At 49.6% G+C, this 12,544-nt stretch overlaps 2 protein-coding genes across 5 annotated transcripts; one reads left to right on the forward strand and one right to left on the reverse strand.

Annotated features, from left to right (window-relative positions):
* Positions 1-6: 6 nt before the first annotated feature.
* On the reverse strand, positions 7-2,847 carry lipt2 (lipoyl(octanoyl) transferase 2). 4 transcript variants are annotated; one of them, XM_005754176.1, is made up of 4 exons: positions 2,779-2,847; positions 1,842-2,156; positions 1,638-1,764; positions 7-475 (listed from the first exon to the last, which is right to left on the reverse strand). In XM_005754176.1, exons 2-4 carry the CDS (start codon positions 2,148-2,150, stop codon positions 183-185), a joined length of 729 nt encoding a protein of 242 aa, XP_005754233.1. In that variant the 5' UTR covers positions 2,151-2,156; positions 2,779-2,847; the 3' UTR covers positions 7-182. The 4 variants fall into 4 exon arrangements, with proteins under 4 accessions (XP_005754233.1, XP_005754231.1, XP_005754230.1 ...); XM_005754174.1 differs by having other exon boundaries at positions 1,842-2,360; XM_005754173.1 differs by having other exon boundaries at positions 2,773-2,847.
* Positions 2,848-3,418: 571 nt separating this feature from the next.
* On the forward strand, positions 3,419-12,528 carry rnf169 (ring finger protein 169). Its single transcript, XM_005754177.2, has 6 exons — positions 3,419-3,839; positions 4,876-4,946; positions 5,266-5,352; positions 5,422-5,516; positions 5,612-5,705; positions 8,300-12,528. The coding sequence occupies exons 1-6, from the start codon at positions 3,545-3,547 to the stop codon at positions 9,413-9,415; spliced, it is 1,758 nt and encodes a 585-aa protein (XP_005754234.1). The 5' UTR covers positions 3,419-3,544; the 3' UTR covers positions 9,416-12,528.
* The last annotated feature ends 16 nt before the right edge of the window (positions 12,529-12,544 follow it).

A 12,544-nucleotide genomic window follows, 5' to 3' on the forward strand; every position in this document is an offset into this window, starting at 1 on the left:
GGCACTGCAGTGAGTGTTCAGGGTGTTCGCCTGTCACCCTGTGAGCCTAATATTGAAATATCAACACCAAGACCAGAAAAGAGCTCTGAGAAGCTCCGCCCTCACGCTCTCCGTCAGTTACAGGTCAGGCACTGATGATGATACCAAAACTGCTCAGCACGTGCATATCAGAAAGTGTGTGCTCAGTTATCCTTCAGGTTAGTGAGTGCTGAGGTTCCTGCTGATGTCACAGGCGTCAGTGACTCGCCGCCGTCCTGCGCTGCCTCAGTCAACTGACAGTTGAACTGCTGCGTGAAGGCGTGCAGCAGGTGAGGGACGACCTCCTCCACGCTAGCGTGTCTCCGCAGCTCGGCGCTCAGCGACGTCACGCCTTTCCCTTCGATCCCACACGGAACGATGTGGTCGAACCACGACAGGTCGGTGCAGCAGTTCAGCGCCAGACCGTGAGACGTGATGTAGCGGCCACAGTGTATTCCTGAAAACACGACAGCCGTCATTCAGGCAATTCTTACACAGGACGTGCTGGAGAGCAAGCAGCTGCGTTGGAGTCCTGCTGAACGTGGTAGCGATTAAATGAAACACGCACACACTGACATAAACATGTTACCAACCTCACACCTGACCAACAGATATGAAGAGCATGTTTCACCTCTTTACCTCCGTGGGCCAGCGCACTGTTATACCACACCTGAGTCCAGCCAGCAGAACTGTTCCGTCTATGCGAGCGGCCTTTAGGTCACATGACCTCACCCTCACGCTCGCTGACAGCCTTTAACAGGTGAACAGCACCTGCAGAGATGGGTGGTCGGCCACCTGCTGCGACCCCTAACGGCCAGCAGATGGCGCTTTGTAAATAAAATTGAATTGAACTGAAAATTTTTAAACTGAGGATTTTTCACGGTGGTGGTTTCATTCTTGTCTCGATCTTTTTCCCGTCACGTGTAAGGTCCGCTCTCCTAATGACACAATAACTTAACCATAAACCACACTTGTGGCTAAGAGAAAGGACTCAGTGTGTCTGGACATTTGTGTGCCAATGAAAAGAAGGCAGTGTGACTTTGTCCATCGTCACTTAAAGACGAGGAAGTAAGAAAACAGGACAGAATCAGTGCTTTTGAATAGTGGTGCCAGAAATGGATTTCATCAGACTGAAGGACCTGCGACTCGCTTATTTCAGACACGTCACGTCTCTTCTGTTCTTCACATCAGCGTGCGAAGAACAGAAGGAAGACCGGCAGCGTTGGTTTGACACCATTATGACAACAACAGGAAGAGGCCAAGGATCAATCTTCCTACAGAATGTTTATCCACCCTTCTGTAACTGGGGCTTAAAATGAGTTTTAACTGGACTTTATGGTTTCAGCTCTATGACAGTCCTGGTTCTGGCCCAGCTGAGATCAAACTGGACCCTGATCCAAAGCGTCAGTGCTGTGTGACTGTAGGTCTATACCTCGCAGTATAAATAAAGCATCCTGAGGTGACTGCTGCTGATGCCAATAAACCTGGTGAACTCCACCTGTAGCCTGGATTAATCAGCTGCTCGTGTCTGATTATTGGTAATTATTGGTTTTAAAAAGCAGCCACACAGTCAGTGAACACATGGTTGGTGATTCAGGCTCAGAGCGACGCAGTCGTACCGATGGCGCAGATCTTATTGTCTCCGACCCAAACTCCCGTGTGAGGGGACGTCGTAGCTCGGATGGCGAACCTGCTGCAGAGTGCGATGACGGTCTGCTCCAGCTGATCGACGTACCACCGCACGCTCTGAGAGAACAGAAAACATTCAAATAAGTTCGGCTCTGATAAAAACACACCAATCTCACTCCCACGTCAGCTCAGACCTTCTTGAAGCTGCACAGGTTCAAGACTGGGTAGCAGACCAGTTGTCCCGGCCCGTGGAAGGTGATGAGTCCTCCCCGGTTCGCCCGGGCCACATCGGCCCCCAGCAGGCGCAGTTGGTCCAGCAGGGGCTCGGGGTAGGGTTTGTGGCGGATCCCGGTGGTGTAGACCGGCGGGTGCTCACACAGCAGCAGAGCGTGAGCAGGGCCGGACCGGTGCCGGTTCACGTAGACCTGCTGCAGTCGCAGAGCCTCCTGATAGGAGACCAGGCCCAGGCGGACCACCTCCACCAGCGGCTGGCCGCCCCGCATCTGGGACCGACACCAGACCAATCCAGACTGTTAGTTGCACAAATGTTTAGTTTTGTTACTTGTAACCTGTTTAAAATGTATCCAGCCTTAAAGGCTGCATGACTAGGGGCGTGGCCACTTTGATTGACAGGTGGATGGTGACACAGGTGTCTGCTGTGACTTATACAGTGGATGGGTTCCGTCAGGAGCAAAGATCCTCCATCTGGTTATCTGAAACCAGCAGCACATTAGCTTTAGTGTCACAGCACATGTACATGCATGCTCATGTTCCCAGGACCTGAGCCGAGAGTTCACAAGCTGCCCTAGAATATCGCAGTTTTTAGATTTCCTTAGTTCAGCAGAGATCCTGGGACATTTCTCCGAACATAATCCAAACGACACAAACCTGAGCTACTCACAGACAAATCGGCTGCTTCAATTCACACATTATAAACTCACAAAGCAGAAAACTAAAAATAAAATCGAGGTGGAGCTTCTGCTCGCGGGCACTGAGCGCTCTGACCTCAGTGACACGGTCAAAGCAAACCGCAGTACATCTCTGAATGGGAAGCAAATCCCTCCGCCGTGTCTCTACGTGATTATTTCGTTAGTTTATTAATTTATCAAAATACTTTATCATTACCATCACCTGTCTAACTTCTGTACGCTCCTCTACCACGACCCGCTCTTCTTCTACAGCTGTGAGACTGATGACGTCTTCCGGTTGTACAGCGCCGTCTTGCCATTAACCGGAACCTAAAGTCTTTCATAATAAAACTGAATTATTATCGACTTATTTTTTAATCTCGCAGTTTTGTCAAATTAATAAATATCATTTCTTGAGTTGAAGAATTAGATTCATATTAAGGCAACAAAATCTAAATTGCCAAAGATCTGCTCTCTTTCATGAGAAAATAAATTCACAACAGGTAAATTACAATATGTTGGCCGTCTTATTTTTAATTTTATTACTTCTCATCCCTCCGTCTTTATTTTGCCAATGTTTACTTTCTAAGTAGCGATTTCTTTGTCTTGCAATTTATGTTTATTGAAAATAATGCTGTTAAACCACACACTAAAAATCACAAACTCAGCCCCAACAGAAAGAGACATATTTAGCAGCTTTGATTTTCAAAGCAGATTTTGCTACATATTTTACATGTTTGTTTTTTTTACAGACTACCATCAAGTTATTTTTTATTTTCTAAATTTGGAAATGCACAATAAAATGCAACGACTTAGTTTTATTTTGAAGTCGACACCTGACGTCAGAGGAGGCTCGCGCCGCTGTGATTCAGCGGCTCCGGTTGGCGGGCTGCACGCGCGTCCACTCCTCTGCGCTCGCGCTGTTTCGGCGGCGGCAGGGCGGGGTTTGTTTTGAGAGCGGACCGGAGAGAGAAGACTCACCAGGGAAGATGGCGACCGCAGGGTCTGCCGAACGGCCTGGGAGACCGGCCAGCGCCACGGCCGCCGGCACGTCCCGGGCCGGGCTCGTAGCTCGGTGCCGGTCCGGGTCCAGCCCACCCGAGTACGAATCCAAGAAGTGCATGGCGTGCGCGGAGACCGGAGGCAACCCGGCCGGCAGACACCTGGCCTGTCCGCTCTGCCTAGCCCGCAGACACTCCGGCAGCGAGGAGCGGCTCCGCGGGAGGAGCGACCACGAGAGTAGCAGCAGTAGGCCGGGCGGGAGGGACTGCGACAGCCGGAGAGGTCGGTGAGCTTCTCGGGGAATCGCCCGTGCAGATATCGCTGTATCACACCGCTGCAGGGTGTTTGTTTAACGGCAGAAAACAGCGGGAATTTAAATGAAATCAACTTTAATAAAGTTTAACGTGAGCAGCGCGCGGTTTTAAGAATGTTAAAGGTTAGTTTTATGTGAAAAACATTTATGAAGTGTGGTAGCTGCAGGCGTAAAAATCCCCGCTTTTCTTTATGGAGTTTTGTATGGAGCTACAGGCTCAATCACAGGTCAACGTGTGGACACAAATCAATGAGAAAACCATGGAAACAGCCCTCAGAGGACACGTGACTGCTCACAGTGACCTCACCTGATCACAGGTATAGGCAGCAGGGTCACATGTCATGTGGCACTGCTCAGGTCTGCAGATGGGGAATGTGTCCAGACATGTACAGCTGGAGGAGGAGTTGAGTTACTGCAGTACTAGTAGTACTGGAGGTATTACTGCGTGGACTCTGTTAGCAGTGACTGGCTGGAAAAGCCCAAGGGGGTTATTACTAGTACTTAGAGCAGGACACAGCAGGAGAACCATAAATACTGTAAGTACTCTTTGACTTGCACTGACCACTGTGAACAGCAGTTCTTACATAAGAAAGCTCGGGTGAGACTCAGTGGCTTCATGTGTGTTGGATGAAGTCAGAAGGTGCTGATGGTGATCATGTTTTATGTTTTATTCATTGACCCAATACTGACACCTTTAGCATTTTTCCTTGTATCTGAGCAGCTTTGTGTGATTCACAGTTCACAATAATCCCTGTTTGTCTGATGCTGGGCTTCTGTCGTGTCTCTCTGACATCACAGATAGCCAAGAGTAGAGCAAACTGTGCCCGAGCTGTGAGCTCACAGGTTTACTGCACGTGCACCGAGCTCGTTATTACAAAGTTTTAAGACAGGAAGTGAACAGTAGAATTTTAGTAGTCAAAGTCACCTGTTTAAATTGTATTAAGCCTTTAAATTATTAGGGGCGTGGCTTCTTTGACTGTTTTCTCTTTGGCTGTGTTCCTTTAGAGTTCTTCGTCTCTCCGGTGCTCATCCCGAAGTCTGCCGACGCTCCTTCAGGCCCGAGTGGGAAACACAAGGTGAGTCAGAGAGCTGCAGGTAAACCTGTGATCACCTGTGAGTGGTTAAGCTCGTCACAGCCGACCGAGCCTGCTGAGTGTTTTATTGCTGAGGAAGAAAAGCAGAACTCTGCAGGCTGCCGATATCAAACTTGAGAACTTTGGCTTTAATTTGAGTTTACATTAAGTTTACATTAAGTTTTCTCTCTAAGCAGTCACCTCTCTCAAAGTTTCCACTGTGAGTCTCGATATACCCTCGCAGATGCTGCGTCGTCTCGCGGAGACAGGAGAATCTTTGTGTTTTAGCCTCGAAATAAACTTTAACCCCTCCGTGTTTCAGCTGCTGCTGTGTGACGACAGAGAGGAGGTGAAGAGGAGGAGCTCTCTGAACTGTAAAGACGAGTCAGTCCGTCGTGATGAAGATCCGGTGAGTGATGACAGGCTGAATGTTTTCATCCTGCAGCAGCTGTCTTAACTAGCTGTTGTCCCTCCTCAGGGCGTCCTGTCTGACTCCGAGAACGAGGAGCCGATCAGCAGGAGGATCCGAAACATCTCAGCCTTCATCAGGAAAACCAAAAACTCATCCGCTGGGTGAGCACAACCACCCTGTCCTATTCCTTTTGCAGACAGTGAACGTACCACAGACTACAGGGGTGTGACCTCTGACCTCTGTGTTAATTCTTTAGGAGTTGTCAGAGGAGCAGGAGCTGCACTGATCCTGTGGAGGATGGAGGAGGAAAGATGAAACTTGTCACCCAGCCGGCAGCCGTGATGGACCGGGTACGTGAGACAGTCATGTCATGTCTGTGGGAACTTCAGAAGAAATAGTGTTTTATCAGGCTGTGTTAGAGAGTGTAATCAGATTACTGTATGCTTCAGGAGCCATCCAGGTTCAGTCTGCGGGGAGAAGGATCGTTAAGCCCCTCTGCCATTAGAACCTGCTCGGCACGATTAGCCCCAGTTTTCAGGGTTACCTTTAGGTCATAGTACCTGGTCGGGTTCCAAGCGGTCCGAGCAGGTAATAAAATGTGACTTCATCAGACTACGTGATTGGCTGGTCAGTAGCGTCACTGGATGAGTCGTGAGAGCTTCTCGTTCAGTAAAATCAAAACCGCCATTTTTGAAACGCTACATCAAAGGAGATGGCTACAAAAGCAACGCTGCGTTCCCCGAGTGTGACGAAAAGCCACAGAGTGAGCTGCAGGCATATCTTTGCTTCGACGTGCACATTTGTCTTAGTGTTCGTGTCACATGTCAATAGACTCTGTGCACCGTGTGCTACTTCCGGTGGGGAAACTCCTGTAGGGCGCCTCGTTTCCGGTGTGATATTCACGTCTTGTTTACGGTCGGGTTTTCCAAAACAAGTCAACCAAATGGACGAATCAAGCGGCGATTTACATTTCTCAAGATGTCGTGGGAATTTACTGAATATATCTGTAGATGATGTTCGTCGACGTGTCGATATTTCCCCCCACGCCTCAAAGCAAAAGAGAGAAAGGATTCAAATGTTTTATTTTGAGTGTTTGTATACAGCGGCCCCTCGTTTATCGCCGGTGTTCTAAAAATAACCAGCAACAGGTGAAATCCGTGAAGTGCCCAGCTTTATTTTTTACAATTATTTGAGATGGTTTAAGCCCCTCACTACACTTTATTCACTTTTCTCAGACAGGCAGGAACATTTTCACACTTTTCTCTCTTGCTTAAACTCTCAAAGTTCAAACCTTCGTAGAAAAATAATTCCAGTATTATAGGATGAAACCAAAGATCAAACCGTGTTTTCGGGTCCAGAACATGAGAATAGAGCAGCTGAGAGAGAATCCAACATCAATCAATCATTAATGAATCAATGAATCGGCGATCGATGTAGCGATTCTGTACTGTACAGGAGAGACGGCACGGAGGAGATCAACAATGGTCTGCAGCCGAACGCAATGTGCTGTAAAAAAAAAAGCATGCAAAATTGCACACAAAAAATCTGCGAAAGGTGAACCGCGTTATAGCGAGTTAGGGAGTTATAGCGAGGGACCGCTGTAATTTTGAAGGCAAGTCACAACATACCCTTCGTGAATACTAACGTATAGAAACCCTTACCAGCAATCATTCATTTATTTTTTTCGTGGCTTTTTTTCATAGTTTGTTGACATGCTGTGTAGGTGTGTACTGGTATGGACATAACGGGGAAACATCTGGCTTTGACTGTTGTTCACCTGCAGTTTGAGTGCTGAACATTTGCCTGTTTGAATCATAAGAACTGTCTGTATACAGAGATGTGCTTCTGCTGCAGTGATGCAGTTCTGCTTGTGTTGAGTGACGTAAACAATCGATCTGCACGCTTCAAACGTCAAAACTGATCATCTGATTTTTTTTTTTTTATGACACAGCAGTGGTGAGTGTTCCCACCTCTGCTCTTTGTAACTTAACGCCATCTTTCCGTTTTCGTGTTTTGGACATGATTTTTGAGTCCACATTCGCAGTAGCGATTGACCGCAAAATAAAGCTACCAGAAACATACAACCCCACTAGGGCTGCCACGATTAGTCAACTAGTCACGATTACGTCGACCATCAAAATCGTCGACGACTGATTTAATAGTCGACGCGTCGTTTGAAGCTTTGTAAGATCCCAAAAGACGCAGGAATGAGTAGCAGGATTTAAGAGTGTAATAACGGACTGAAACAGAAGATGGCAGCACTGCATGTACAAGGATGCCAGCTGCCGTTAAAACCAGTCGATTCAAACAGGTATTAATGGAGAAGGCTCTATAGCAGGGGTGTCAAACTCCAGGCCTCGAGGGCCGGTGTCCTGCAGGTTTTAGATGTGTCCTTGGTTCATCACAGCTGACTCAAATGGTTAAAGGACCTCCTCAACATGTCTTGAAGTTCTCCAGAGGCCTGGTAATGAACTAATCATGTGATTCAGGTGTGCTGACCCAGGGTGAGATCTAAACCCTGCAGGACACCGGCCCTCGAGGCCTGTAGTTCCCCACCCCTGGTCTAGAGTGCTTTGGGGTCCACATCCTGAACTTTCACTGTGAGCTTGGACCATCAGGCAGGCATTAGAGTGACAAACCTCTGCCTCCTTGTCTGCCTGACAAATCGTGTGGATACCACCCCACTACAGCTCAAATACCTGGTGAAACATCACAACTCTTAAAGGAGTCGCCTTCTACTCAAACATGCTCACAGGTCCAGCTGTGTAGAGTCCAGTCTCTGCATGGAAACAGCACAGCATCCATCAGAAGGAAGTGTCGGGTTTTACAGAAAAAATCCATACAAGTGTATAAAACGGGGCCTGGTGATGGCGTTTATTCTTATATTTCACCTGTGTTAAACAGCTGTGTGGTTGCTGACTTGTGTTCTTGTGTCCTCCGCCAGGTTGGCATCAGCCACAGCTATGCGGCAGGAATCCTCCTCTCCTCTGAGAACAGCCGCTCTATCTCCGCCCCCATCACCGCTCCCGATCGGAGGCTCACCTGGCGAGCTGTGCTGACATCATCTTCCTCGGCTCTCCTGTGCATGCCTCCTCCCCGCCCGGAGCGCTCCATCAGCCCCGAGAGCAACGACAGCATCTCCGAGGAGCTCAACCACTTCAAGCCCATCGTCTGCTCGCCATGCACGCCACCCAAGCGCCTCCCGGACGGCCGCCTGATGGAGCCCACCATCGTGAAGTCCACGCCCCGGAACCTGACCCGCGGTCTGCAGAAGGCCACCAGCTACGAGGCCAGCCCTGCCGTCCTGCAGAAGTGGAGGCAGATCGAGCTGGACCGCCAGAGCCTCAAGGTGAACTCCAAGGCCACGCTGACGAGCCCCGTCTCCGAGGTAAACCACAACAAGCTCGGCATGGGTGGCGAGGGTGCAAAGACGCGCCAGTCCCCGGCAGGAGACGCAGTGACGTCAGCAAACAAGAGGAGGCTGCTTTTCGACTCTCCAGCCGGCGACACGGACAGCTTCCAGAAGCAGTCGGTGAAGATCCGCGTCCCCGCGATCCGCTACAGCAGCGAGTCGACCTTCAAGGGAGGCTTTGAGCCGCCGGCCGGCACTCCTGAGTCCTGCAGCACGGGGGCGCTGTTCAGTCGGAAACAGTCGTTCTCGCCCTACACCAAGAACTCTGGGGTGCAGTCCTGTAAGTTAGTGCCAAAGGACTCTCAGAGTCCCAGGAAGGAGTCCGACAGTAGCATCCACAACCAGACTACCTCACGGAGGGGCAAGAAGAGGAAGCAGAAGACCAAACATCTGGACTCGAGCCGAGACTTGGATCTGAAGAGGGGCCGGCCCGTCAACCAGGAAGCGCTGGACGAACGGTACATCTGCCAGATTCAGCAGGAGCGGCAGGATCGAGCGCTCGCCCTGAAGCTGCAGAGACAGTTCGACCGCGAGAACCAGAACCGTAGAAGGAGCCCCGACAAGTATTTCCTGCGGTCCTGGATGTCCACTCAGAGCCGCAGGAGGCGTGGCCTGAGGAGGTCCAGACGAATCAACAAGAAGCACTAGACAGACGGGAAGGATCTCATATATGCAAAGACACGAAAGGCGAAGGTTTAATGAACGTATGAATGTTTTCACTCGTCTGACAAACGGGTTTGTAACCTGGAGACGTTTCTTCCAAACACCAGCAGATCACCAAAAACTGAACCTTCAGCTGCAGGACGGCGCGACAGTCATCACCACAGGAAACGTCCTGGAAGTGTTTGAACTCAGAGGCTTAATCTGAGCTTTTTTACAGATCGCATGGCCGAGTCGTTTCTCTGCAGCTGGAACAAAGAAAGCTTTCACAGGTTCAACCATAGTCACGTGGCCCGGGGCAAAGGATGTTAATGTTGAGCTTCCAGTCACAGATCCAGGGTGGATGTGAGGCCCTGAAGGTCACAATGTCTGAGCTGAACATCGCCTCGCATCCCGACACCGCTGAAGGCGACGGCGGTGTTTAATCCGTATTTGTGCGCTGCGTTCCAAACACAGCGGCCTGCGCATCATCTGAACATTTGCAAAGGTTCAGATGAAGGCAGGCTGCACGCTGCCGGGCCGAACACGACTCTGTCGGTTCAGTCCGGTGCGCTCCACGCGATGATGATGATGATGATGATGATGATGATGATGTTTATTAATATAGTTCATTTAAATCTCACCGGCCTCACAGTGATCTCCCAGAGGCCGAGGAAAATCTAAAAGGAGCTTTATGGAAAGAAATGAGATGAGGGACTTTTCCTTTGCTGCTAGCGTGAGTGTCGGCCTGTGACAGAAATCGGTCTTTGTATTTGGGACCGTTTATGAAGCCCAGTTTGAATAAAATAGTTAAAAGTGATTTTTTATTGGCTCCAAAACTCCAGACTGTCAGAACTTTCCAAAAGTCCAAAATCATGATTCGTATGTATTTCGGTAGCTCAGAGCGTGACATGCGTCTCTTCATTCATATCTGAAGTGAACACATCACTTCCTACCTGACGGTTCCTCTGGGTGTGCAGGTAACCCTCCACCCCTGAAAGCGTGACATGTACCTGGTATTACCCTCTCAGGTGATACTGAGGAGCACCGACGGTCGCTGTGACGCAGGTTTCTGTCAGCCAGAGGGGGTCAGCAGCACGTCTTTGCCCCGGGCAGGTGGAAGTTACCCCTGGTTTATCCTCGTGAGAACTTTCCACAGGTTAATTAAAGTCCAGCCGACCTGCATGTGTTGGGAATGCAGGAGAAACCAGAACCCGCTCAAATATAAGGAGGTGTTGAGTCAGACTTCTCCCAGCAGCTGAGGATCATGGGACATAAACTTCCTCTAGTATAGCTGCTGGTGTCATCCTGGTCTTCCAGTCTGAAAGTCGGAGCTGCCGAGGCTCGTGGGGACTGCAGTCTTTAGAACTCGATTGGTCAGGAAGGATTTCTACCTGAATTTGGATCAGGAGACTCACCTGGTCACTCTCAAGGAGTGAGGAGCCGTGTGATTGGACGAGCTTTATGGCCTGCGAGGTCAGATTCTGGTACATTCAGACCAAAATGTGAATTTACTGTGGTCACAGAGCTCTGACTGTGGTACTTTTAATAATTATTGATTTATAAAAATCACGCTGGAGTCAGAGTTAGAACGTCACCTGTGGTCCACAGGAAGCAGGTGAGGCAGGTGGCTGTAGAGCCGACAGCCATTTAGCAGCGAGGTTAGAGCCCCATCTCTATGTAGAGAAACTTCCACGATTGGGCCAAGCTGAACCAATCAGTGAGCGAGTTCAAGCTTTCGGGGACAAAATCCACCCTGACCCTTCACCCCTCACAGTCAGCTGTTTTCTGTCTGCAACGTAAACATATTTAATGCAGAAACTGCCTTCATGCAGCATTTCATGCTGTCAGAGTTACAGGAAATGCGTGAGGTGGTTTCCAAATCTGGATCTTTTTAATGTTTTGATCGCTCCGTCAGTGCAGCAGAGGTCCACACGAAGCCTTCAGGCTGAAACCATCAGAAACTGCAGCTCGCTGCCACGCCCCTGCAGGAGCCTCAGCCTGAAGCTGAGACTGAAGGTGGGCGTGCACGTGCTTGGTCTGAGCTCACCTTCACACTCTGCTTCAGCGTTCCAAAGGAGCTGCACGGCTTCTGTTTGCAGGTCGTCTGTGTTGGATCGGTGATGCTGTAGCTCCTGCAGGCCGTCCAGATGTCTGGTTCCTCAGCACACGTGTTTTTTCTCCATGCTAAGCTCTGTCAGTGGTTAGCCTGAGTGCAGCGCCACGCTGTGTTCACACTGTGCTCAGATCAGAGGCAGTCTGAACGACGCTGAGCGCTGGTGGGTCGCTGTTAGAAAAGCCGTACTCGCACTGAGCCTCAGTAATGTCATGATTCACTCTGGGGGTCGTATGTATGATAGACGCTGAAGAAGATGTGAGGGCGGGGACAAACTGAGGACACGCCCACAAACATCCAACGTGTTGGTGTAGTTACTCTGCAGTTCCTCTACCTGAACACCTGCAAAGAAACTATGAGGTTGGGTGACGTTAGAACCAGACTGCAGCTCACAGGCTGGATGTAAAATAAAGGTGTAGCTCCTTAAACCTGCATTCTCTCTGATGTCCAGCAGGGGGTGGCAACTCAAAAATCTGAGACACTCACCTGGTCTCTGTGCTCACTAACACTTTCCTGATCGGCTGATCATCATTTTGGAGATGATGGTGCCGTCAGAGTCACAGGAAGCAGGTTAGGGGTTAGGGCGGGGCTACCTGTGATTGACAGATTGCAGTGCTCTCTCCCTGTCATGTCTGCCAGCAGCACAAACCCAGGTCCAGTTCAATGACTGGAGTTACCGGAGGTAAGAGGCCACACCCGTAATAACTGTATTACTACCTTTAGTTTACAATATAAAGCGACTTGAGACAGCTGTTGTTGTGATTTGGTGCTAAATAAATAAAAGTGAATCGAATTCAAACCATGTGAGCGTAAAATGCAGGTGTCATGAAGGGAAATGATCCACAGAGACCAACAGTGTGTATCAGGCTGCAGACGTGTTCATTTTATCACGGGAGTCTGCTGCCTCTGCTGGACGGTGGAGGAACTGCAGGCTTTGGAGGTTTAGGTGATTGGTTTAGATCATAGGTGTCAAACTCTGGCCCGCAGCCTAATTACATTTGGCCGGCAAAGCCATACCAAAT

The sequence above is a fragment of the Pundamilia nyererei genome, unplaced genomic scaffold (genome assembly GCF_000239375.1).
Source record: "Pundamilia nyererei isolate P.nyererei 1_Seehausen unplaced genomic scaffold, PunNye1.0 scaffold00518, whole genome shotgun sequence".
NCBI lineage: Eukaryota > Metazoa > Chordata > Actinopteri > Cichliformes > Cichlidae > Pundamilia > Pundamilia nyererei.

Excerpts from the sequence above, each read along its gene's own strand:
- rnf169 (XM_005754177.2), top strand. The coding sequence starts at position 3,545 with ATGGCGACCGCAGGGTCTGCCGAACGGCCTGGGAGACCGGCCAGCGCC. Across the intron at positions 5,517-5,611 it reads ACCAAAAACTCATCCGCTGG|GAGTTGTCAGAGGAGCAGGA; the intron begins GTGAGCACAACC and ends TTAATTCTTTAG. Across the intron at positions 5,706-8,299 it reads CGGCAGCCGTGATGGACCGG|GTTGGCATCAGCCACAGCTA; the intron begins GTACGTGAGACA and ends GTCCTCCGCCAG.
- lipt2 (XM_005754173.1), bottom strand. Across the intron at positions 1,765-1,841 it reads ACCTGTGCAGCTTCAAGAAG|AGCGTGCGGTGGTACGTCGA; the intron begins GTCTGAGCTGAC and ends CTGTTCTCTCAG. Across the intron at positions 476-1,637 it reads CAATAAGATCTGCGCCATCG|GAATACACTGTGGCCGCTAC; the intron begins GTACGACTGCGT and ends TCGTGTTTTCAG.